This window comes from Eretmochelys imbricata, chromosome 17, assembly GCF_965152235.1.
Source record: "Eretmochelys imbricata isolate rEreImb1 chromosome 17, rEreImb1.hap1, whole genome shotgun sequence".
NCBI classification, from domain to species: domain Eukaryota; kingdom Metazoa; phylum Chordata; order Testudines; family Cheloniidae; genus Eretmochelys; species Eretmochelys imbricata.
Genome location: NC_135588.1, coordinates 16,745,873 through 16,772,241, shown reverse-complemented (window position 1 = coordinate 16,772,241; position 26,369 = coordinate 16,745,873). Strand labels below are relative to the sequence as shown.

General features: G+C 44.6%; 1 protein-coding gene and 1 long non-coding RNA gene across 2 annotated transcripts in view; one reads left to right on the top strand and one right to left on the bottom strand.

Annotated features, from left to right (window-relative positions):
* SPNS2 (SPNS lysolipid transporter 2, sphingosine-1-phosphate) overlaps positions 1 to 1,927 on the top strand; it is a 153,841-nt gene extending 151,914 nt beyond the window's left edge. Inside the window, exon 11 of the mRNA XM_077836481.1 lies at positions 1,760 to 1,927. Coding sequence (XP_077692607.1) covers positions 1,760 to 1,927 — 168 coding nt within the window. The remainder of the gene's footprint in view (positions 1 to 1,759) is intronic.
* Positions 1,928 to 11,209: 9,282 nt separating this feature from the next.
* LOC144276421 (uncharacterized) lies at positions 11,210 to 24,848 on the bottom strand. The gene is made up of 3 exons (XR_013348244.1): positions 24,711 to 24,848; positions 22,972 to 23,081; positions 11,210 to 11,245 (listed from the first exon to the last, which is right to left on the bottom strand). It is a non-coding gene; the product is annotated as an uncharacterized LOC144276421 (long non-coding RNA).
* Positions 24,849 to 26,369: the final 1,521 nt, after the last annotated feature.

The window sequence follows — 26,369 nt, the reverse complement described above, 5'->3', positions numbered from 1 at the left end:
GCAGTTATCAACAACAACAAAAAAAAAACAAGCCACAGATTGAATGGGCACTGAGATTTGAATACCCATTTCCAGCGGATTATCATTGTTACAGCTCTTGTCATATTGGAAGCTGATTTGTTTACTAGATCATTGACCAGCTAATGCTAAGAGATGATTGATGTTTTGCCTATAGAAATAATTTACCTAAAACTACATTTTAGCAACTAAACTTACCAGAAGATTGGAATAAATAATGTCACTCTACGGTGTATTTCTGTCACCCCAGATGCATGCACATTGTCATATAATTATGCCGTTTCATTGCTGAATGTTAAGTGTTGAAGGCTAGAATGTCGTTGCCTCAGTAACGCTGCTCAGTGCTTCTGTCCTTGGAGCTCCAGTGTTCTCACTACTAACAGCTGATAAGGCAGCCTGCTAATTCAGCAGACATCTATGTTACTCAGAAAAAAAGACCCTAGGCATGGTTCGGTGACAAAGGTGCCCAGCCAGGTTTATTGCCCTCAAGGCATAGTCCTCGTGCCCTGGCTCCATGGTTACAGGTACACTAACAAATGAGTGCCCAGTGGCAAGGAATGTTTCAGTCAGCAGCAGAAATGTCTGCTGTCCCCTAGGCCACACAAAGGGTTAAGGCGAGATACCCCAACGTTTATAGACTGGGACAAACAACTGGGATAAATGTCTTACATACCACTTTACATGTTTCATGACAGCTGTTTACCTTCCCTTGTTCCCGATATCTCGGACAAAACATCCCTATTCATTATTTTGTCAAACCAACCTACCTTGTACTAGATTGGGATGTATCTGTACTAGCTGGAATACATTTACGTACCTATCTAGTACCTAGTCAACTAGCAACAACTTTGCCAAGTTCATGTACCGGCGGCTTATCTGCTTTAATACATGGCCTGACTTTGGTTTGCGGCCTCTCGTTCAGGCCTGAGATCTTGCACCAGGGCCAGTGCTTCAGGCTCTCTCTCTCCTACACTGAAGTCATGCCACCACTTGGGTAGAATAAGCCAGCTGCTTAGCCTAGAAGCTGTTTGGGGCAAGGCTCTTTGTTCAACGTTTGTGCAGCACCTAGCACAGTGCATCCTTTTTCCGTGTCTCCCTAGGCACTACTGCAAGACAAATAATGGGCACACAAAATAACAAACGGGAGAGGACAGGGGTCCCTATTCTCAGAAGAGTGCACAATGTCCATGAAAAGCTGAGAGGACCATAGCTTTGACATTGTCTGAAAGCCCCACCCCCTGACACACACATATAGAGTTAAGTTGCATGGAATTTGATGTATCTGCTGCTGGAGGACAGATAATGGGTAGGTATAACCAGGAATCACTGCAGGGTCATACTTCCCCATGTTGCATTGCAGACTCACTAACAGCCTTGGTTACACATAGGTTAGCTGTTCACTCATTCAGATGCCAAAGCGGGGTGGGGAAGGATCGTGGGAATAATAAGGAGGCAGGCCAAGAGAGATAAAGAAAAGAGAGCTCTTAACACACCTCTCTCTGCAAATGTCCTGAGGACTCCAGAACAGAGAATAATGGTGTGTACAGAGGAGGTGTCTTAAAGCACACAGAGGACACAAGATACTTAACAAACAGAACTTCCAAGCCCACATGTTCAGTAGGTAGTTGTTTAAGGAAATATGTTCCCTTGCCTATAACGATGATAAATCACTTTCTGCATCATGCCGTGCCTGGAGTTGTGAGTAATGTTGTTGTTGGGTTTTTTTGCCCCTCTCTCGTAGATCTCAGACCTGATACGACAAAGCACAAAGGAGTCCCCGCTCTGGGAGTTCCTCAGCCTGGGCTACGCACTCATGCTCTGCCCGTTTGTCGTCGTCCTCGGAGGGATGTTTTTCCTGGCCACAGCCCTCTTCTTTCTAAATGACCGCACCAAAGCTGAACAACAGTGAGTAGCCAGGCAACCAGGAATGGGGGAGGGAGGGGAGCATGTTATCTCATACCACAGTTAGGTTTGGAGTGTTTCACCAAGCCCTTCCAGGTAAAGGATGCAGCAGAGCACATGATGCCGCAAGAGGCACTGGGAATTAGTTATGCTGGTTTTGAATCCTTTATAAATTTCTGCTTCCAGGGGTTCTCAACCATGGGCTGCAACACCCTGGAGCTAGCATCTGATTTTAGACTGCAGCCTCCTTTTGATCTTTTATTGCGTGGGTGTGTCCAGGGGGCACTAGAATCCTGTCCATTTGGATTAAGGTGGAGCATTGCATTCTGGGAACTGTACTCTCCCAGGGCCACCTCTCCATATTAAAGCAGAGGATGAATGTGAGCCACATTGTAGATCTCAGTGGTGAACGTTTAGCTCGTGGTTACACAATTGGGCCACCTTCGCACTACTCGGTATGTGAAAGGGTCAAAAGGAACAATTGAGAAAATTAAAAACATTGTGTCTGTGTGCGTGGGGCGGAGGGGAGATAATACATATATTACGTCCTGAGTTGTTACGTGAAAGATGGTCTTTCCTGGTTCCTAATTACAGCTGATAAAAAAAAAGCTACGTGTTTTTCAGTAAGGAAACCGATTCAGATCACTGTTGGCAACTACAGTAACTCAGAAGACGCTTCCACATGACACACGGTTTTGGGGTTAGTCTTTTTCTCGTAATCCTTGCACAAACCTGTGAGTGTCTGTGTATTATGTTCGCGTGGGGAATACTGGCAGTGCCGGGGCCGCTCTTTGCCTGAGAGCGGCCTTTGCATTAAGAAGCAGCCTTTGTTGCTTGTTAAGAAGGAGGTGACGTTATTCGCTCTGAGAGGGGCCCCATCTGCATTAAGGAAACTTGCAGTGGGGCAGCTACACTGATGTAGCTACGTTGCCCGAATGCAGCCGACCTCGAGAGGGTTCAGGATGCCGCTGCCCCAGTGCCGGCTCCCGCGCAGCACGTCTGCATTAGGGGCTCGTGCCGGTGTAATAACACTGCTATTGTTGCACCAGTTCAAATCTCCTCAATGCAGAGAGGTCCAGAGCCTTAGCAGGGCCAAACGTGTGTCTGCCTGCAAGCCAGGCTGAGGGTAGGGAGGAAAAACCCTGTTCTAATTTTAAAAAGCCCCGTGTCCCAACATTATCACATATGAGAAATCTAAGAGCAGAGTGAAGTGCTGGGAGTACCTCGCTTTGTGAATACATGTGAATAGCTAGAAGCACTTTCTGGCTCACAAGTCAGTTGATAACGGGGTCTGGGTTGTGCACAAGGCTAGCTGGATCTCTGTGGTTCTGCCATTCCTTTTTATTAGTCCCTGGGGATCATGGGCCTTTTGGCTAGGCGCTGTACGGACACGCAGTCAAAAGGCCCCCAAAAGCTCACAATCTGGGTTACGTCAAGACGCAGCAAGTGAATGAAAGAGCCAGCTGATGGGTGGAGAGAGAAGACAGGGTGGCAGAGAGCCAAGTTGTCACATTAAGCAAAGGTCTCTGCTTCTTCGCCCTCAGATCTTTTTTCATGAGTCACCAATAATTGTGGGAAGGGACCTGTTTACAAGTTGTCTTCTAACCAATATGCAAGGGGTAGCCTGGACAGGACCCTGTCATGTCCCTTGTAATTGAATTACAGCCTTGCACAGTCAGAGACTTTAACCTGGCTTTGGGGGCGTGATTTTGTCCACCCCGCACTGTCGCTTTTAGCGGTATGTTACCCTGTCTCCAGACTCTGTTAGAGTCGTAAAGCAGATGGTGCCTAGCCGTGAATCAACGTGGTAATCGTCGGGGGGATGCAGTGAGGTGAACGGATGCTTCTAATACAGCAATAGGAACTCAGGCTGGCTTTCGTTGCCGGACAGTCCAGGGTGATAACTGGATTTAATAATAACATGTAACATTGCCATGTTATGAGTTTAAAGAAATCTCATTCTTCAGGGGGGTTGGCAGCAGTGTGAATCTTTGCTTGTGGACCCCATCTCTGTTGTGGGAGCAGCCAGTAGTGCTGAGCAACCTTTTCTGCACTTAGTTCAGTATGATCCTTCATCCTCAGCTGTGCACGTGAATAACTAGCACCTGCATTAGAGGATTAGAGTGTGGGAGAAACAGCTTTCAGGCAATGGCAACTCTGAAGCACCAGCCCAGTCCAGACCCCTTGGTGGCTGGTGAATTCTCTGCAGTGTCTGGCTAGTGTTATGGTTCCGGAAGAGCCCTTATTTGGTCCAAAAAAGGAGGGTGCTTCTCAGCTTGTATTGAAAATGCCCATGCTGTTAGCTGACCTCGTCTCGGTGCCAGTGTGCAGTGGCATATTTTACCCGATCCTTTTACAGCACAGCCCTGCAGCATGCAAAATCCATTGGCTGAGGTGACTTGATATATGCAAACCAAATCCTAAGGGACGGCAATAAATATAAATCCTAAGGGACGGCAATAAATATAAATTGCTTGTATCTAGATGGTTCTCTCCACCCTGAGCAGAGCCTTCCCGTATTCTGCTCACGTCCAGAACCACCCAGTTTCCTTCCCCTTAGTCATTCCATTTATCAAAGCAACAAACACAGACCTCCAACCTATTTTTACTTCTGTCTCCCCTTCAGCATCCTTCCCCTTTCCATTCTGTCTGACTCGCATCTGGTTGTGTATTACTGATATTTAGCTAGTGCTCTGTCGTGTGCAATTGCTGAGTGGCTCAGATAGAATACAGATGGAACAGTTACTATAAATCATGGCTGGCGAAACAAATTCTCTGCTTTTCTGTCAGCTGGGTTTTCAATATGCCCATTAACAGTTATTCCCGTGTTAAAAATACGCTACTGTCCTACAGTCACGCTCCAGGACGGTGTTGCTTACTGCAATGTTTTGGACCATTACTGAGGAATACTACTGTATTTTTAATAAGTATTAGTAACCTTTGAGTTCTGATCTGAGCCACCACCAAGCCACAACGCCTCTTCCCTCCTCCCACTCGCCATCTGCGGTGGGCATGCTGTCTGTGTTGTCAGCCTGTTCCTGATTTGCTCAGCAGCATAGATCCTCTGGCAGGTCCCATTGGAACAGGTGCATTTGAGGTGGGGATGGGAGGAGCAGGGCTTGGGAGTGGCTGAACACATAGCAGTGATAAGAAGAAGGCTGAGCTCCTTGGGATTAGGATCTCCAGCTGCCAGCTGTATACGTGCTTCCTGGGTGGTGGAAACAGGCAGTCTGTACATGGCATTATGGATCTTCAGCTAGAATAGTTTCCTTGCCTGGCCAGTCCCCACTTCCATGCACCCATTATAGGCTGGGCACAGAGCGCTGCTCTTTCAGGAATCCATGTTCTTCTCTACCAAGGATCCCACCGATCAGTCATCGGGACTCCCAAATGTGCCCTGCCAAGTGAAATTGATTAACCTGCAGGAATTGAAAGCCCCAGTGTCACGCCTGAGATTAAACCCATTCATCACAGGTAGGGTCAGGTTACAAAGGCTGGAGGTCACAGCCCTGACTAATGAATAAATATGGGGGCCAAGAGGTGTAATTCTGTGGTCTGGAGTCCTCTTCTGCTGAGGGAGAAGGGAGAGATGGATCTGTCCTATCTCTAATTGCCAGGCTAAAAGACAGTTCAAGGTTTATGGCTTGTGCTTGGGTATTTGCTTAGGAAAAATTTCCTCATCCAGGCAGCACAAGCTGTAAATAGAGCAACCTGCTGTGACCCCTTTTGAAAAGCTGCACTGCAGTTTCCGCCACACTTCCTTTTCAGAAGAGAGAATGTAAAAGATGAAACCTGTCACTCCCTCGCAGTGTCTTTATGCTCCTTGTGTCACCACGGCAGCTCCTGGCCTACTTTGTGAATTACTTTTTTTAGCATGTTAAATCCAGTAGATAAAGCTTCCCCCCCCACACACACTGTAAAGACGAATCAGAAAAATCTCATGATAAGAGCAATACAATGAATCTTCTCCTTTCAGATGAGATTGTTCTCAAATACTGGGTCTTTCACATACATAACAGCCTTGGAAATATACTAGCTGCAAGGTTTTCAGTAAATTTAGGAATGACACAAGAGAACAATCTGGACATCATTTAGTCCATAATGTAACCTAATTACTTTTGGTGTTTTCATATATACATAAAATATATTCATATATTCATTATATAAAATATAACCCCCCAATCCTTCCCCGCCCAACAAGAAAAAGTGATCAGAGAGAGAGGGATGACTACAGAGTCTTAACTACCTATAGTAATTAAAATTCTCTCAATCCTTTTTGAAGGAACAGGCGTATTAGTTTTGGGCCTTGGTCACATTCAGACTTGGGTCAGTACATTGTTCACCTGAAATTTCTCCTGTTGTTGCACTTGAATGAATAAGATGTCACTTCCTGTTTTGCGGTGTCATGGTGCACTGTTAAACAACTGTTGCGTTGCTCTCTGGGGATGGCTGCAGGTTATTTGTGGGTGGACTGATCCTCCTAAAATATCCCTACCTAAGTCATAAAGGTGTGGTGCGGCTTAATTAATGTACGTGAAGTCTGAGATTCTTTCAGCGGTGTATACAAGTACAGTGTTGTGACTGCATAGCTGAGTACATACAGCACCTGAGTGTAAATTTAGTGGTGGGGATTTCACTCTTAGCTCTGCCACTGCCGTCCTGTGGGACCGTGGGGGAAGTCAGTTCAAGCCTGATTTTCTGACATGCGAGCATCTGCAGCTCCCTGGACTTCACTTTTTGTTGCGTGCTCAGCACTTCTGAAAATCACATCCTTCGCCTGTCTGTAAAGCAGATAACCCCTGGAAAATAAATATTTGCCCACCCCTATGAAGCACGTAGAGCGCCATGGAAGAAATGCATTACGTTGGTGCTCCTTAATTAGGGAGAATCTACCCTCTTCATAACAAACGAAAAAGGGCCATTTCCCACATTACTAGGAATGTTGGGTACAGGCTCCTGCCAATACATGGCCTTACACCAGTCAATACATAGACCCTCATGACCACTTTGCATTCACTGGACGTCTTTTTCATATGGTTCGTGCTGATCTATTATACATCTAAAGATTGACCCTCCCGTGGGAAGAACCATCTACTCTGTCTCCTCCTAGACATAGGACCAGAGGAATTGCCAAATTGGATCAGACCTGTGGTCCATCTAGCCCAGAACTCATCTCCAGCAGTGGCCAGTGCCAGATGCTTCAGAGGAAGGTGTGAAAGGACCCCACAATAAGCAGTTGTGGGATAATCTGCTGCTCATGAAGGTCTCCTTCTAATTCCCGGTGTAAGCCCCAAAGCATGAGGTCTTACATCCCTTCCCATGCTTTTTTAGCATTAACTATTATAACGCTGGATATTCTTGTTATCCATATAATCAGCCAGTTCCTCTTTGAATCTTGCATGATACATGCACAGTCAGGTTTTTACAAGATGTATGACAATGCGGATCAGGCAGCAGGATGCAGCTGTTGTACGTATCCCCAATGCAGCCACGAACAGGAGTAAGGAATTGCCCAGATGCAGCTGGCTTAAATAACAGTGTAGGTATTTAACTAGATAGCACACTGAGGCAATTTCAAAGGGACTCATGAGGGTAAATAATTCACCTGTTAGCTCATGTTTTCAATAAAGGATAAGGCCACCTGAAAGGCTCCGTCTTTCCCTCCCTGAAATATTTGCAATGAAAAATTAAACATTTTATTTAAAAAAAAAAAAAAAAAAAATCCCTGCAGCTCTTAACACCTTTGATGGAGTGCAGAAACTCCAGATGAGTAACCATAATGATTTATGTGTCATTTAAACGTGATTAGTACAGACACTTACTCGGAGGAAGCTATTGCTTTTACACTACTGATCAGGTGATGCAAGACACAAAAAGAACACTGCCTGATTAGCATGCATCTTTATATTTTCCTAAATGAGTTCAGTATACAAACTGTGGACTCTCTTGTAGCAAAGAGAAGAACAATCCATTTTCAGACTCTCTTTTCTACTTTACGTTAGACTTGTTTTAGCCTTTTCTGGAGGCAGGTACAAAATCATCTCAAAATTCCCACATTGCAGCAATTACTTTGTTTCATTGTTTCATTGCAGCAATTATTTTCAGTTTCTTTTATGTAGGAATGTAGTTAGAGACAGAAGAGATGCATCAGATATTGTCATGTTCCTGCCGGGGCAGGATACAGTCCCCGCAACAGAGAATGTATGCAATATTAAGCTGATATGTACATTGTGTTTAATTAATACTACATGTTAGTGGGCTGTGTCCATTTACATAATTGGAAAATGTTTTTTCTGCAAATCAATTTAAGACAAACTCATAAAAATTCTCCTTGATGAGGAAGCTAGACACCCGCTTTAGAGGGATGTGATGTGCGCAGTGCTGCACAAAACACAGTTGTAGGTTGAGATTTTCAAAGCTGACTTGGTGATTTACCCACACAACTCCTGTAAAGGGATCTTTGAGGATCAGTTCATCCACGATTGGCATACAGCCGCTTGTGAGCAATAACATGATCGCTGTTTAACAGTGCACGGCATCACCACAAACCAGCAATGTGTCCGACTGAAATCCCCAAAAGAATGGAACTTGTGTAGCTAAATCCTAGTGAGCTTTGCAGATCTCAAGCATCGTCCTTATCCAAATAAAGCCAGGTTGCGATATTCTGAAGAGCCTGTTGGAGTTAGGAGACCAAAACCACTGGAATTCAGTGAAAACTGAGCACCTAACTCCTTTGAGTTCCACTGCAAATCCCAGCCTTACACTCTAAAATAGAGCTTATCTTCCATGGCACTATAAACATTCCCTATGCTTCCCCAACATAGATAAGACGCACTCCCAACTCTGGAGAGCTTACAATCTTAATAAGATAAGACAAACAAAGAGGAAGATGCAGGGCACGATTCAGAATCCTGGAGGATTATTGTTGGAAAGGAAGATTGCATGAAGGGGAAAGGTTTGAAAGGAGGAGAGAGTCAAGGAGTGTGTGCTGGGGGCAGAACAGGATTAGCAGGCACAAGGCTGAGGGTGGGGAAAGGACACCAAACGGAGTGGAAGGGCTGGAGAATTGGAATGCAGGGGAAACATAAGTGGAGATGAAGGGGGGTTTATTATTCTCTGCTATTTTTAGTGTAAAAAGCCACCTTTTCTCTCTTCTCCCCACTGCTTTAAACCATTTACCCAGCCACGATTCTAAAATGGCAAAAGAAGCTGATAGATTCAGAAACATGACCGTTTGGGATTAGGGGAGATGGGAACAGTAACTAGCTCACTGCAGCAGGCTTTTTCCACTGTACAGATGGGAAAAGACTGTCTTCTATCAAAAAAGTGTCATGGCGTTTTACTGCTGTGTCCAACCTGATCTCCTGCAGGTTATTTTGGAAGGCATCCAAGCCTGGTTTGGTTGCCTGTGGCATTATTTTGTTTCAGACACGTTGGGTCCAGTAGTGAAGCCCTTACGGAGGTAAATTTCCTGTGGCATTTGAAATGTGCACTCAAGCTAATCAGCAGGCGGCGGGAGCTTTGCTTGAGTAAGGCCTGAAAGACTGGGACAGCTGGCACTGGCAGTTATAACTGCATCCTAAACATAGGCAGGACTTCGACTCTCCAAGCCCATCAATTCCATGTGAGGACTAGTCATCCAAATGTACTCTCCTGCAGAGGGGGGAACATGAATACCTGATGCAGCTGAGAAACGAATACTCTCTAGAATGCTCCTAGTCAATTGTGTGATGCGCTGCAGACGGGAGGGAATATTTTCCTGAGCTTGAATTGAGAGGACGGGGAGACCTAGTGGTCTGAGCACAGGACTAAGCCAGGAACGCCCTGGAGTCCTCATCCTGGCTCTGCCACTAACTCCCCTCTTTGGCCTTAAGGAAGTCAAAGTTCTCCATAAAAATCTGCTATCTGTAAAATAGGGATAAACAGCATTTTGCCTGCCTCCCAAGCATTGTAAGTATTCATGTTTGCAAAGAGCTATGTAACTGTTAAATGCTGTTAATCCTTATCTTTCCCAATAGATTATATACACTGCAGTATCATTGCAGAGGGACAGTTCCTGGCATACATAGGGTTTATAATGGATTTTGTATCCAGTTGGAAGATCCTAATGATTTAAGTGTGTACTCGGACAGTTTCTTTGCTAATGCTGTATTGGCACAGATATGAAATCTTATCAGATCACAGGCAGGTGGTTAACATGATGGAACAGGAGGCTGCCTTCCAGTCCAGGGACTTTTTTGACACCAGGAACCAGAAGAGCAAATCATGAAAAACTCAGCCCTGCTGTTCCATTTCCTGATGCCTACCATTGTCATCTGTCATGGGATGAATATGCCACCATAAACCGTAAATACTTTACCAAAGGAAGGTAACATTTGTTCATATAAAGAATTACATGTTTATGATTAAGGCAAGAGAATAATAGTCGGCTAATTTACACCTGGCATAACTGAAATCAATGGGGATGCATGCACTTACATCCGTTCTGAATCAGGACAGTAGGCTTTAAATGCACAGTAGGGCGGACTCTACTGAGCTGTGAGGCTGGGTTATAGGGTACTGTGCTGTCTCCACTAACAATGTCTGGAGGGGTGACCCAGACTGCACCCACTACTGAAATGAGGCCACAGCTGTTTCCTTGTGTCTCCCAGTGCTGGATCAAAGAGTGCCGTAAGCACTGGGCTTCAGCCCAATTTAAGTGATTTCCAACATCCTAGTCAGATCCTGATCAGACTGTTAACAGTAGGCTGAAGGAAGGGGTACATTCAGTCAGGCACTCAGGTCTCTCTATATGCTATTAGATCAGACAATAACAACAGATGTTACCACGTTAGCTGGCTGTCCTTACCTGCACTCTTTGGACTATATGGAAGAGAAATATCGTGGGTGAGGTACATTCCTAACCAAATTGCATCAAAAATTATCTTCAGAGCTAGATGGGAGCCAGAGTTTAATTTTGCATCCAGAGGACACCTCTTCCCCACCTCCACTCAAAACAAAAATCCTCCTCCTCCCTCCAATACTGCTATTCATTGATCAGGGTGTCAAGCTTGGCACTAGAACTGTTGGCTGTCAGGCCAGAATGCTTCCACCGGGGCTGTACTGTCACCAAGGTAGAATTGTCCATGACAGAGAAACTTTTTGTCAGCAGGTTTTGAAGGATTTAAAGAGATTTTCAACTTTAATAGCACTTTCTAAAGGTTCACGTTAGCCTGCTGCCCCAAAGGAGTGTGACAGGCTTATCTTTGAAGTTTATTTCCTTCCAGGTCCTTGATACCTAATGAGTGCTGTTAACCATTCATCTTCAAAACCGTTCGGCTGCTGCCTGAAAAATAGAATGGAAAGTTATGGATTTCCCCCCCTAATTCCAGTCTGATCCCTCTCTCAAGATCTCTGTAGCAAAGGAACATAGACAGTTAGCCTGTATTTCTCCCTCTAAGTAAATATGCTTAATACCTGAATTAAATATTGCAGATGGAAAACTTGAATGAAGTCTGTGCAGCTTTTAGGGACAAAGGTGAATGAAGAGGAAAAATAGTACTGTACATGGTTACTGATTCCATTCAATAAAGCCATTGATGTATAGGAAGAAATAGTGGATTTAAGCCAATTCATTTCGTAGGGCAGCTGGCAGAGCATGTGACATCACCAGAATGAAGCTCAGACCAGACTGTCGTCTCGCCAAAGGGCTGTGTTTTTGTGAGATCGGCTATCGAATGCCTAGGGTGAAATTCACCTCCATGCTGAGGGCCAGCAGGAGGTCTGTGTATTACTGACCTCCCACTGTCACTCCCTCTTTGGAGGGCTGAAGTATGTCTAACCCTTGGGCTGCACATCTGCAAAGAGGTGAATTTCCTGGGTAAGCAGTAGGGAGAGTTAAATTAAGTAACAATTCCCACCCCAAACCAAGCTACTGCCAGCTCTACTTGTTCATTAACATTTTTAAGCACTCAAATCATTAGTGTCTTTTCCCTTGGCAAATTGACCTTTGCTGCATCAAACAGATCCTGCTCCTGAGAGGCTAGACAAATCTGTCGTGCTGCATCAGGACATGGTTACTGGATGGAATATTTTTAGCTGTGCACTACCTCTCCGTCTCCTCCCCCGGCAAATCATTGGGCTCCTGTCTCTGTTGCTGTATCATCATCATTCACCTTCCCTGCATTCTTGCTTGGATGCAGTTTTACATGGGCATTGCATTCAATGTACCAGGTCACCAGGATCCCTTGAATTCAAAGCATTGACCTTCTGTAATGAGGTTCACCACCCTGCATGGTATTACCCTCCTCTGCGCTGCTTGAGTATCTACACTGTACAGACCAAACTCCCAAAGTGCACCGGGTTCGGTGTAAAGCCAGGCAGGGGCTCTCTGGAAGCACCCTCTGCTCTGGTTGTTCTCAAGTCCTGGTCAGGAAGCCACATACTGCACTTATATGGCCCCCACTGCCATAGTTTCTGAGGTCCTCGCCATTTTGAATGGGGTTGACTCACAGCACCCTGTGAGATAAAGAAGTGCCCTTTATCCCACTGTGCAGAGGAGAAATTGAGGCACAGAGACACACTGATTTGCTCAAGGTTATACAGGGAGTCTGTGATGGAGCAGAAAGTTGAACCTGTCTGAGTCCCAGGGTTGTCTGAGTCCCAGCCTGGCAGCCTAACCACTGGACTGTCCCTGCTGCCTTGGGGGATGGAAGGAGATAAAGGAGGTTTTTGAAGCATTGTGTACGTTGATGGATTAAAAACCATGCAGCTGAAGCTCTGAATTGTTGAGCTAGAGGCTCTGAGCTGTCGTTTTCCTATTGGCTAGAAGAGCCTGGCAACTGACATAAAGAGGATGCGTTGCTGTGACCAGTGCTTGTTCCCCGTGCAGCTGTGGCGAGAGCGCTCAGTGGGGAGCTGTTGAAGAGAACACTGTACAATAGTTAGACAGCTGATTTGGTTTTTGTTGCTCCTTGGACTCTTTAAAAAATAATTTTAAAGGAAATTCAGGGATTTTTCTGACTTGTTTCAATACTGGGCAGAACCTCTGAACGAACCTGGGCCCAATAGACAGCTTGGCAACAAGCAACATCATGTGAAACTAGTTGGATTTAACTGGGTCTGACTGACTCAGAGCCCCCCAGGGGACGTGGTGAAACCCAAGAGAAGTGTTGGTGTGAATCCCCATGCAGTGATATTTCAGCTGGGTGTAGTCTCCATGACGGTGCTGTACAGACGGGTGCTTGTAATTTATGTGGAGGCTGAATAATGATGGCGAGAGGCAGGAGTGGCTTTGTCGCTGCCTTGAGCACAGCTTGTGGGTACGTGCAGAGTCCGAGTGAGCTAAACAGGGTCAGCCCTAGCCTAACAAAATCTGAACGTGTCTTTTAGTCCATGGCCACCTGTTTGTATCACAGGCTGGGACAGGACTGGCAGAACAACTAGCTTTAAATCTACTTGGAGCGTGTTTATGAAGTTGTTGATGTGACCAGATCAGTTGCGGAAACAATAGCAGTAGACAGTTGACTCAGGGTGGGTTGATCAAAACCTTATCATGCAGCTATCTCAGTGCTCTGCTTCTACAGGGACAAGCCCATTTCACATGTTCCCTGCAGTTACCCCAACATTGATTAAGTGAGTTGGTTCCAGGGCTCAGGTTTTTTCCTGTTGTATTCCTCGTCCAGGAAAGCCCATTAGAACCTCGCTTTGTAAATGAGGGGGAGTTGCTGGTACTCTGTTCCACAGCGGGGAGCACTCCTCCCAGACTACATGGAGATTCCCACAACCCACCCCACGCTGGGACCCATCCTCCTTCCCCTTAGAGTCCCTGCCGCCTTCCTTCTGGATGGCCGCAACTGCATTAGTCCCTTTCAGACTGTCGGGGGACTACGCTGACACCATTGCCTATCCCCCTGGAATACAAGCCTGGTGTGCGCCAGTCTGAGACCAAGAAACCCAATAGTAGACCCCTACCCTGGACATTCAGCCAGGGATGTTCACTGGTTACAGGCCCTCTGGTTAGACACTATATGAGCTGAACCATTGTACAATTAGCTCGTTCTATTCCTCTGCCGATTCATAGGGCTTCTTTCAACGTACTTATTCACTGTGCGTTTCCACAAGATGAGGCAGCTATGAGTGGTGTATCCTTTGCCTCTGGTTTTGTCAGGCAGGTTCAAACAGAAGTGTTACGAAGTTAACGCTACGCGACAGATTCCATGAGTTCCAGTGGGTGGGTTCACAGACTGCTGGACCCTGCTGGGCTGCTAATTACTATAGTTACTGCAGGCAACTGTAGTCAGACGCGCAAGGCAGGGGAGAGTTGTTGCTAACTAAGCTCTGGGGCAGAAGAGTATAAAAGCCCTTTAAGAAAAGTAATCAAGCAGATTAATTATTTCTAGCATTTAAGGAAAGGTTTGCTTTTCATAATTTTAAAGGCATAAAGAACTATTATGGTCATCGAGTTTGACCTTCCATGTAACACAGCCAGAGAATTTCACCAACAATTCCTGCCTAACTTTTGGTTTAGCTATTGTATATTATTTAGAAAGACTCCACCGCAGCCCTGAGGAACTAGTTCTGGTGGTTAACGGCGCTCCCTGTTTTAAAACAAATATTGTGCCTTATTTCTAGTCTGCATTTGTCTAGCTTCAGCTTTCAGTAATTGGGTCTTACGCCTTGGTTTGCTAGATTAAAGAACCCTCTGGTATCAGAAATCTTCTCCTTAAGTCGGTTATTATATATATTCAAACAGACAAAAAGCTTTTGAAAGCTGTGTTGGTGTTTACGAAACAAATAGTGACATTGGTGTTTTCGGGGAGGCTCCTGTTTCCCAAAGACTAGGTGAAATTCTCTTGGACGTAACTGGTGTCGGAAGAAAGGCACCATTTTAGTGGGACAGAAGGTAGTTTTTTTTGCAGGTGTCCCTCTGGCCACATCACTTTAACAGGAGACACTCTAAGGCAGCAGTTCTCAAATATGGCCACCAGGGGCTCTTCTTGCGGCCATAGCTCCTGGACAGTGATGGGGGGACACACAGCAGTGGCCCTCTCCTGGGGCAATGGGGCTTGGGCTTCCAGCTTCCGCCCTGTGGCAGGTTCTGGCTGTGGGTCTCCATCCTCCAGCTGCAGGGCTTCAAGCTTTGGCTGCAGGCTAACCAACCCCCATTGTCTCTGGGCCCCACTGCTTCCCTCAGCCCTCCATTACCCCTGGGCCCCGCGCCTCCCTACCCACCTCTCTGTCCAGGGTTTAATTTATCACCCAGCTTGTGCCAGAGCTGAGTAAGACTGCTGTGAAAAGCAATATTTGAATGTTTGTTAATATCACTTTTCACCTCCTCCCAGCTAGATAGTAAGTCAGCTGTTTAAAGTGATATTAACAAGCATACAAATATCAGTTTTCACAGCCCTAGACTTACTAGCTAGCAAGTCTCAAAAAAAGAATAAAAAAAACAACAAAAAAGGCAAGATCATGCAGAGCATCTTACTTTGTTTCTATTCTGTCCAGTAAAGACTAGAGACAGTTGTACATTATTTTTATTATTGAGTCAGCAAAAAACCCGACTTACATCAATTACAATGATTTGGACATGTAGATGTGCATATTTGTTTTTCCTAAAGTATTTTAGGAAAAATTGTCAGAGTGGCCACCAACAAGAGTTTGTAGCCACACTCTGAGGCCAAAAATTTTCTTGCGAGAACCCCTGCTCTAAGGGATGTTCTGCATGATGCCTCTATTTCTGTAGGAAATTGACCACAGAGAATTTTGTGTTTCAAATGGTCAGATACCTGTCCTAAAACTTAATGCCAGCCTGCATTGTGTATATCTTGGGCTCTAGCATTTTGACTCCAGTTGCAGTCAATGGAGATTGGGGGTTATGGAATTTGAAGGCCCTAAATCAGTGGTTCTGAGCCTTTCCAGACTAGTGTATCCCTTTCAGGAGTCTGATTTGTTTTGCGTACCCCAAGTTTCACCTCACTTAAAAATCTACTTGCTCCCAAAAGTACTGGCCGCAATAGTCACAGCACCCTATTGCTGAAAAATTGGTTTCTCATTTTTACCGTACAATTAAATCAATTGGAATATAAATATTGTATTTACATTTTCAGTGTATAGTATATCGAGCAGTATAAACAAGTCATTGTATGAAATTTTAGTTTGTACTGACTTCGTTAGTGTTTTTTATATAGCCTGTTGTAAAACTAGGTAAATATCTAGGTGAGTTGATGTACCTCCTGGAAGACCCCTGCGTACCCCCAGGGGTATGCTTGTCCCTGGTTGAGAACCACTGCCCTGAGTATTGCGAAGGTTGAATGAGGTTTTGCTGTTAACATCACAGGGCAAAAGGAACCGTGTAAAGGGATTTTATTGCTGTTCATAAGTTAACTAACGTTAGGTACAGAAGGCTGTAAAAATTAGGGCACTATTTCCTAATATCCCTCCCTCCTTGTAGCAAAACGATAGTTCTAATTTGGGTACTGCAAAAAGAGGTGTTTTGAAAACGTGTCGGCTACTAAAACGTGCACACTATAGATGTAATCAGTGCATGAAACATACTGTTCAAAGGTTGGGGAAGCACTGACAAATATTGCTCCCCTTTAGAAAATCACAGCCTTTTCCTTCCTTTTGAGTCTCACCCTTGCTAATGCCCCTAGGTTCTAGCTAGCAATTGTGTTCTCTCCCTTCTGCTCCTCCTCAGTTCAGTCAGTGATACTGCAGCCTAGAGTTTGGGAAGTCACAAGCACAGTTTTCCAAAGTGCCTCCAGCCCTTTGGAACCTACATCCCTTGGAAAGTCAAGGGGACTTAGATTCCCAATTGTCTAAGTCACTTTTGAAAAGGGCAGCTTGGCTCCCAAGCCACTAAGATACTTTTGAAAACTTTAGCCTAAATGAGGACAAGATGAGTGGGCGGCTAGAAGGGGAAGGCTGACTTCCTCTTTATGCCTGAACATAGTGAAGGAGAAGATTTGGCTCTGCTAGCATTTTGGCAGCAAATTCTGTTTCAGAAGCTGAGGCGGGGACTGCCTCATATTATGTGTTTGTATAGCTGCTAGCATAATGAGGTCTACTGTGCTACAAATAATAAATCTTGGGGTGCGTTGGCTGGCCATGTATACTGCCTGGATTAAAAGGGTAATTGGAGGATAGTCTTTTTTAAACTGCCCAGACTACTTCCAGTGAGGCTGGTGCATAGAGAAAATAATTCATAAAAGGTCACAACAACTGTAAATTAAATTGGCTCTTTTTCTTACAGAAGTTTCTATCTTAGGCATTGCTATGGATAGAACAAAATTAGATCTGTTTACAACCTTAAATATTTAGTACATAATTTCAGACATGTAGTCTAATATTAAAGAGATGGCTCTGTGAATACTTTGTAATTACAGATGCTGTCACATATCATGAAATCTGTTTGATCACATCTAGGAGAAATATTTGGGTTTCCTAGATGGAGGAAACTGGGGACAGGGACTCATTTGGAACTGGTGGAGATAACAGTGAAACAACCAGAAAAAAAGTGCCTCTGACCAGTTTTGGTTCTTAAAAGGCAGTTTGGAAGAGTTTCCTTCCCTGTCAGGAAATAACAGAACGGTTCCCATCTCCCTCCCTCCCTCAGGAGAAAATAGCACAGTTTAGGAACAGCTGCTTCGTCAGCAAATATTCCCAAACGGGAAGTGACAAACTCTTCAATGTGGGATTATCACTGTTAGACCAGTGGGATCCCTCTGAGGTCTGGGATACTCCTCAGCCTCCTGGCAGCTCAGGTCTGTTGGGGACATTTTACTACCATTAAAAAATTTGGAATTATTAGCATTTTTTCCCTTATTTCCCCCCCTTTGGTAAGTCTTCACTGCTGACCTTCTGGTGCCTCCCGGGAGTTCTGATGATATCAAAGGATACTTAGGATGTAGGTGGGCAGCAGAGCAGGAAGGTTCTACTTGGCTGTTCCTAGGAGATTAGGCAGAAAACCACATGAACACTTGGAGTGTTTGGCAGAGGAGGGATGATCCAGTGGGAAAGACGTGAGGATCTGGGTTCAATTCCCTCCTCTGCCACAGACTTCCTAGGTGACCTTGACCAAGACACTTAACCTCTCTGAGCCTCAGTTCCCCATCTGTAAAAGGGGGTAAGGGGTAATAGCACTGCCCTACTTCACAGAGGAGCATGAGGATAAATACGTTAAAGATGGAGATGCTCAAATACTATGGTGATGGGGGCTATAGAAGTACCCAAGACAGACGGAGAAGATACATTTTAACCCGTCACATGCTGCACATAAGGAGCACAAGCGGTGCATTCTGAGTGTCCCTGGCACACCTGCCAGCAATGCACATGCATACTCTGTGGTAAGAATAAAACGCTGGCAGAATTAACCTGTTCTGCATAGCTTCAGAATGAGCGACTGGTTGAGATCTGAGCCCTGGTCTACACTACTGTTAGGTCGACCTAAGGCAGCTTACATTGACTGGGACAGAGAACAGGGCTGTCAAGCAGAAGTTGCATAGCCTGGTGGATTAAATCTGGCCCTGAGAGCTGCTGTCAGGCCCAACAACTCTTTCAGCTCCAGTGTTTGAAAGATGACTTTTTTTCCTTAACTAACCTTTATCAGTGGTGGCTGTTTACATTTATGTTGTCAGTCAAAAGGACACCAAGCAATCGCTACTGCACAAACAGCCTTGTTCCCTGCTTAAGGAAACAATTGCTGCCTGTCTGAATGCCTTTGGAGGGTTGCCGGGTTTTTGTCAATTAGTATCAGCCATGTTACTTTGTGTGTTCCAGTGGCTGTCAGAATTACCATCAGACACTACCGTGAAAGAGCTGGGAGCGCCAGCCCTGTGTTTCCTAATGCACACTATCTTCCTATCTCTTTAGAGACTGAGCACTCTGAAAGAAATAACAGAGACACTGCCAGTATGAACCTTGACAATTCAATGCAAGGATGGTAGATTTTAGGTAGTGTTCTTTTGGCTAATTGATGCTCTAACACCTCCATGGTAGTGGTTTATACTTGACATTCCCTCCCCTCTTCCTCCCCCCCTCATCCAGGGTGAATCAACTGATGATGCCACCAGCCACTGTGAAAGTCTGAGATGGTGAGTGACCAAAACCAACACAAAATGTTTCTTAATGACAATGGTGACTTGTGTGTGTGCTGGGCATTGGAAAAGAAATTCCAGTTCCTGACACGAGGTTGGCAGAGGGATTGAACTGTGTACTAGGAGGTTTCCCCTGTACATCTTCCAGGGATCAAGGGTGAGCAACATGATAGAGTGCAGAGTGGGTTCTGATGATTAGAGCAAGACAGCCCCAGCTGCAAACTCTCTCCATTTTACTCTATTTGCCCACCCCCAAGGCCTTATGTTACAGCCTCCTAGGAGCAAATTACATGTGATCTAGCTCCAGCCTTGCTTACCCATAAGAGCAAAAACCCAGTGCATCAGATCTCTCAGTGACTCCTTGCAATAAAATCACTACTTTAGGCAAAAAAAGTGCAAGGGACTGAGGCATCTGAGAGGCCTGCACAACACTCCGTGTTTTGCATGGCCTGAGATATAGTTTGAGAAGTAGATTTGTTGCCTTGATTAAAATAAATAAACGTGGAGAAGAAAGGGCCTATAAAATTTGTCTGAGTCCTCACCCAGCTTCCCTGCTATTAAACCAGCTCGTGTGCTGAAAAAGAACCACGTTACATCTCCTTCATTTTCTGCTCTGGTGGAGTGGGGAGCTCTAGGGCATAACACTTCCCAATTTTGCAGCAGCCCCTGAAAGATACTGCAGTCCCAACCAAATAAGGAGCATCACATGAACGCTGACACTAATGTCAAGCCACCAGCTCTTGGCTTATCCTGGTGTAGCTGTGTCAGTCAGGGGTATGAAGAAAACCACCCGGCCATCAGTATACACTGTCCACACAAGGGGCTATGCCTGCATAGTCTCTGCAGTGTCGATAGACATAGCCCATCACTGGACTGACTGATGTCCAGGAACACCATGACCATTTCTCTAAAAGAATAGGGCCCATGTGCATAGTCAACCCCTATTGACTTCAGTGGAAGCCAGCTGCACTCATCCAAGTTCAGTATTTAGCCCCTCCTGAAATTCTTTTGCATATATTAAATCTTCTATGGCACTGCCATGTGACTATCCATAAATGTATGTCAGAGCCAAGACCTTTCACTGAAAAATGTTTTCTGACCGTGCAAGACCTTGCTCTTTGCTGGATCATTCTCCTCCCACCCGGGCAACTCTTAATACTGGACAACCAGCCCCTGTTCCCCCAGCTCAAGGTGTTTTTAATCACTGGCTGCCAGTCACAGAACTACAGCTTAGAGCAAAGGATAAACTCTTCCTGGGTTTTGACTGGGGCCAAAATTAATTAAGCACATTTAAAAAAAGAGGAGATTTTTCTTTCCCATAAACTAAGTGCACTGGGAGAATCATCATGAAACAGCACAATTAAGAATGGCCTTTTTTGGGGACTGATGTAATGCAATCTTGACTGCAGCAGATGTGTTGTTTCTATGGGGGGACGTAGATCACTGTAGAATCTAAGAATTTAATAGGCAAGCTCATACCTTTCATGTGCTGGGCTGGGAGTCTAACACCAACTTCATGCCATTTAATAGCAGCTGTTTTACACGGTTAAAGACTCATTAAAGACTGATTGCAAGACTGACTTATAATGGCATTAACATGTTTCCCATTAGAGCAGTTAGAAATGGAAGGTCACGTAGTGATGTAAGAATAGTATTTCCCTACGCAACAGGGAATTCAGTCTCTACATTGCTGGTGCCACTTGCTTAAAATAAATGTATGTTGCCTTTTACTCCCTCGAGCCCTGCAGGGCCAAGAGAGGGAGCTGGGTTCTGTTTCATCATCGTTAGCAGCAGAATTGCTGATTTCCTTTTCTTCCTAATTTTAGTGTAATTTTCCCAGTACTCCATGTCACCTAGTAAAACTTAATTTTTAGTCTTTGAGCAATTTAAGACACAGGTTAGGGTCTTCTAAAGACAAGCGTGAGGTTTGTGGCTCTAATCTGAACAGCCATGCTAACTGGAAGAATCTCAAGCATCTTTCTTGGGTGTCCTGTGATACAGATAATGAGCTGGTTTCAGAGGGAATGTCGAATGTGCCAATGGGGTAAATCTGGTTGTGTTGCAGCAGGGCTAAGTGCACCTACGCTGCCTCCTCCCTTGTTTTTTCCTACTGCCCATTCTTCATGTACTTATCTATGGTGTGGGTTACACAGCCATAAATTACCACTGAACTTGGCTAAGACAAATCTGGTCTACGCTGCTGTATAACTATTTTGGGAAGGGGAGTGATTTTTTTTAACCTCTCTAGTTATACCAGTACAAGCCCTAATGTGGATATAGTAAGGTGAGTACATGGTACCTTATACTGGTACAACCTTTCTCCTGTGGGAACAAGCTTCTGCAACAGGCTGGTTGTACTGCTTTAACTATACTAGCATAATTAAAGCGGTACAACTTGCACATAGATGATGCCTCATCTGTTCGGACTGACCTCTTGAGTGAAGACTTGGGCTTGTTTTCCAAGCTCACGGGAAGAACAGAACCAGTGCCTGTCTTCATAGATCCATACACAGCCCCTGTCACACTAACAAGACTCCCCGCTTTTATTCACAGTTGCCATTATGGATGATGAAGGAAACGCTGCGTGGACTCCAGCTCCCACAACCACCACTCCAACCTCCTGCTAGGAAACCCCAGCACTGGACACAACCAAAAGTTCCAGCTCCGGGATGCATTTGGAGTCTTATCGAGTGCTAAACCAATCACTTCACTCTAACCAGCTGCAGGATCAGGGTCAAAGACATGAATGAGGATGGCCTAGATATCAGGGGTCCTAAGCCTAAGGATATTGTAGGGTTTCCCCACATTGCTGGCTGTCAACAGCGAGTGTCCGAAGAGCCCACAACCACGCTACCCCTGTGAGTGACTGTACATTGTGTATACAGTTTTAGGTTTAGGCAGTGAAGAAGTCTGTGTTGCACACAGGGCATCTTCCGTCCTATTAAATGCTACCAGTTCTGTCAGCCAGAGACTATGCTAGATGGGGACTTTTTCTGTACATCACAGCTTTACAAATTGAAGGCTCAAGCCAGATTTCTTTCATTATTATTTAAACAAGTCAGAGGATGCTTTATGTTCATAAAATAGAGATTCGATAGAGTTGTATTTAAACTTTGAGCATCTCGAAAGGCCCATGCACTTGTACTGGATGTGAAAGCTTCCACTGTATTGCAGCATCTATCCCCAAGAGGGCTCCAAGGAACATTCAGAAAGGATGGCACAGATGTTCAAGCAACAGCATCCTGCTTAAGGAAGTACCGGAGGAGCTAGCATGGAGATCTGTCTCTTATTCCTGATCAGCTGGAAGGAGGAGAAATCTCTCCCAGCACAAGGTGTTCTTTGGGATTGTTACAGATGAGCTAGGAAAAGCACGGTCAGTGATATCTGGTGGCTTCCAGTTTTGTTTAACATACTTAGTTTCAGTTCCAGGTAGAAGGTGGTTTACAGAATACCAAAATCCAGAGATTAATTGCTTTATGTGGAATCTGGTATTGCTGCCCTTATGTGCCACTGATGAGCCGGCTTTGTTTACATGCATATAATGTTCATCATTAAGCATGTTGCAAATATGAATCATTTTTTCCAGTATTTTCAGGCACATTTATGATGTCAAAGCTTTGTTTCGATCCAGCAACTGCATTGACAGAAGGATTTTTAGATTCAATGCACACCCCGTTCCCCCTCCCCACCGTCCTACTGTTCTGGTTTGCTCCCTCCCATGGGAGTGACTATATTACTTAAGTTCACTTTGATCTTTACAGAAATGCTACTGGGATTTTCTTTTTAATACACTGGTCTAAACTGCGTTAGTAAGAAGTGAGCCTTTCTTAGCTGATTTTGATGAACAAAGGGGTCTTGTTTCTTGCAGTTGACATTCAAGGATAAAATGTACACGATGCCAGCATGGATTGTAGTACAGCTGTGAGAGCAATGAAGTGCTAACAGCTCCAGAAAAAATGTCCGCTTGCCCACTCACCTTATTTTCCTGCTTGGGAGAAAACTCTGTTAGGCCTCCACATCATTGTAGGCCTCAGACCTTCTCAACCAGTCCAGCAGAACACACTTCCCTTCAAACTGTGGCCAGGGCTGGATTGGAAACAATACTAAATTAGCAAAGGCATTACCAACTCTGGGATGGTTTTAATAATAGCATAAACTCATCAGTGTTTTTGAGATCATGGAGCCATTGATTAATTGGCTAATGTCTCCATCCTTTCAAGCAGTGCTGGAGTGACTGCATATCTGCATTAAATAATCAGAGTCCACCCCAATTTAAAATGCTTCAGGTCTTTTCACTTTCACACTCGACATTGAAGGGAGGCAGCTGTGATCTGCAGTGAAAACACAAGAGAGGGCAGATACTTCCAGTTACCAGCAGCGTGGTCAAACCAGACAGACCAGAAATATCTGTTGTTAATCCCCTTGGAATTAAGGAGACCAGCTCTTAACTGTAGTTGGGGCTAGGAGGTGGTTTATCTGGGATAACCTACCAGAGGAATGAGAGCAATACAAGCCTTCACGCTGGCGAACAGTAATGCTAGAGAAACTAGCATTGCCTAGATTACCTTAAATGGAGAGGTTAGTGACCCTACATGTTTTCTAAAACAAATCTCACAAGATGTTGTTTTAATTTCTTCTAAACTGTGGAAATAAGGATTAAAGGGCTGTTATGGAAGTGCCCTATAGAATTCTGCAAAGGCTTCTTTTCACTAAACTACTCTTAAAGGGTGGTTTTGTTTTGTTTTTTTTTAAAGTAGTTCTTATAGGCTGAGCAACCAATTGGAGACAGAAGCCCCACCCCCAGGAGAACAGTGAATGCGCTTCTGTGTCACTAAAATAATAAGCAAAGCAAGTTCAGAACAATGCTTCATTTCCCATCTCATACCGTTATTAACATTACTTGGAGAAAATGTCAACTCTGCAGTCTGGCAGCCAAAGGCCTGAGTTAGAAGCACATGAATTTTTTGTGCTTCTCATTAAGATGTTCTCCATTAATTTATGTAAAACATAAACAACAATTAGTCACTTGATCTCAGAGGCTAAGGGAAAATTAGCTGAATTTCCTAAATTATTATTTGAAGTGCTTTGTCTTAGAAGTTACCGCACTTACTCTCAAGAGCAGAACTTTGGCATTTACTGAGATTTTATTCCCATAAATTTGCAATGGAAAGAGCCGATAAATACCCCTTCATTTGACAGCATTTTCTATTTTACAACAACTTCATCTCCTTGGTGGGAAGGGCTGACCTCACTTCCTATGAAAAAAGGCCCAGTTCAGCCACGGATAGGCAAGTGGAGAATTAGTTCCTGTCCCCACACACCAATGATCCTTCACTGATTGATTTCTTCTCCATTTGGAGGAGGTAGAGTAGCCAGCCATGAGAACTAAGGGAGGGGAAGGAGCAGGGAATTTGGAACCCCCATCCTGAGGCTGCCACTTCCCTGTGACAGACCATGATCCATGTTCAGCCACCCGAAGAGATGAAGGTATTTTTTTAAGTTGTAGCTACATATTTCTATTCCGAGATGGAATTTTTCAAGGGTTGTTCTATTAGAGCTTCTATTAAATATTTATTCTCTTAGAAAGAAACCGGATAATTGGGATAAAAGGGGTAAGACAATAACAAAGCTATAAGTCAAGTCAAGCTTTCCAACCACTCTCAGAAGAGAGGTTTGAAAAACACTACTAAGAGGTGGTGGCCGGGTACAACCTACCTTCTGCTGTAACATTCTGGGTGTCTGCTAGTGCCCACTCCCTCTGGTGAGGCTGCATATTCCTGTTGACAGGAAGAGTGAGGTTCCAGGCCCAGCTCTGCCACTTGGACTGCAGGCAAGTCACTACGTCTCTGTTTGTTTCTTCAGCTGTAAAATAGAGAGACTTGACCTGTGAGGCACTGTCTCAATGAAGTATGCTCTTCCCTACCACCCTCTCGAACATCCAATTCCAGTATTCTGGTGCAGCGTGCCAAACGCTAGTTTTACTCTGTAGTACTAGGGCAGGGTCCCTAGTAGTTAGTTTTGACAAAGCTATTATGAGTTTTACCCACAGAAGTGCTTCAGGAAAAGTCATCTAGAAACAGAGAATGTGGTGAATGTTGTTTTGCACCACAATCCAGATGGTTTAATAGGATCTTGTCACTTAACAGCTAGAACCATGGGCTTATTATTTAACATACACAGCAGAAGTGTCTTGTGGGTATCTGCACTTGCTGGCATAATGGGGAGAGGGAGGATATGAAGGTAGAGTGAAGCTGGTGGAAGGAGAGACCATTTCATTTCTGTATTTAGGCCACAAAATGTAGGATTGTAGAGCTATCAACTCCACTTGAAAACACACCTCAGTGTAATTGTTAGAGGGGCCACAATTAAAGATCTACCTTAAGAGACTTCATCTATTAGCACCCATCACAAAAGAGAAGCAAGGCTTGGGTTGATTATTTGTAAGCAAAATGTGGTTCAGTGCATTAGACTTAAGTCTTTAATTTAAATGCTCCTGGGAGCATCTGTAAGGCTACTGTCCTCTTACCTTCTCTCCCCCTCCAACACCCCCCCCCCCAAAAAAAAAACCAAAAAACAAACTGCATTGTTGATAACTAGTGAATAGTCTAGTAAAACCTTAGAGCAGCTAAAACAGTCTGAATGGAAGGGGGGGTTGGTGAACTTTCCCCCTCCTTCCCGTATGCACAGAGCACCTGAGGTGAGGTGATCAATGCTAGGGGCAAGCATACACTGTACCTTTTGTCCAGGTTTAGCCCACACTACTGTTAAGTCCATTCTTCTCCCTCAGTGCTCCTCAGAAATCCCTAATTTCACCTTCTTTCAGCACCTGTGATGTTTTGCTGCAAGACACCTGCTCCCTTAGTGCAATAGTCTGTGGTTACCCTGGTATATTAAGTGTAATGGCAGTCTGCATAAATGGGTAGGGTAAAGTTTACAGAGAGCTGGGGAGGCTGCAGGGTGCCTTCAGCAAAACCAGATTGTTACAGCAGATTGCAAGAATTTCCTTATACATCACTTCATCTTAAAAGCATTTACCTTGTGCCACTGCAACCACACCAAATAAGTATTCACATCCTGCAGCCTTTACTCTCATAGCTGAGGGTTTGGTAAAATCTACAGGACTGCTTACCTGAGTGAAGCTTGAAGTACTGGGCCAGCATCCTCTAATCTCAGTCAAACCTCAGAGTGAGACAAACTAGTGATGGAGACATAAATAAACTCTATGTAGACTGGAATGCTAAGGTTGTCTCACTTTCCCCCACATCCTAGTTATTTGGTTTCTTCTCTATTTGCTTTATTGTTTTGTAAACCAGCACTTGCAATCACTTTTACTATGTGATGTATGGGAGTATATTGTACATTTTCTTGTTATAC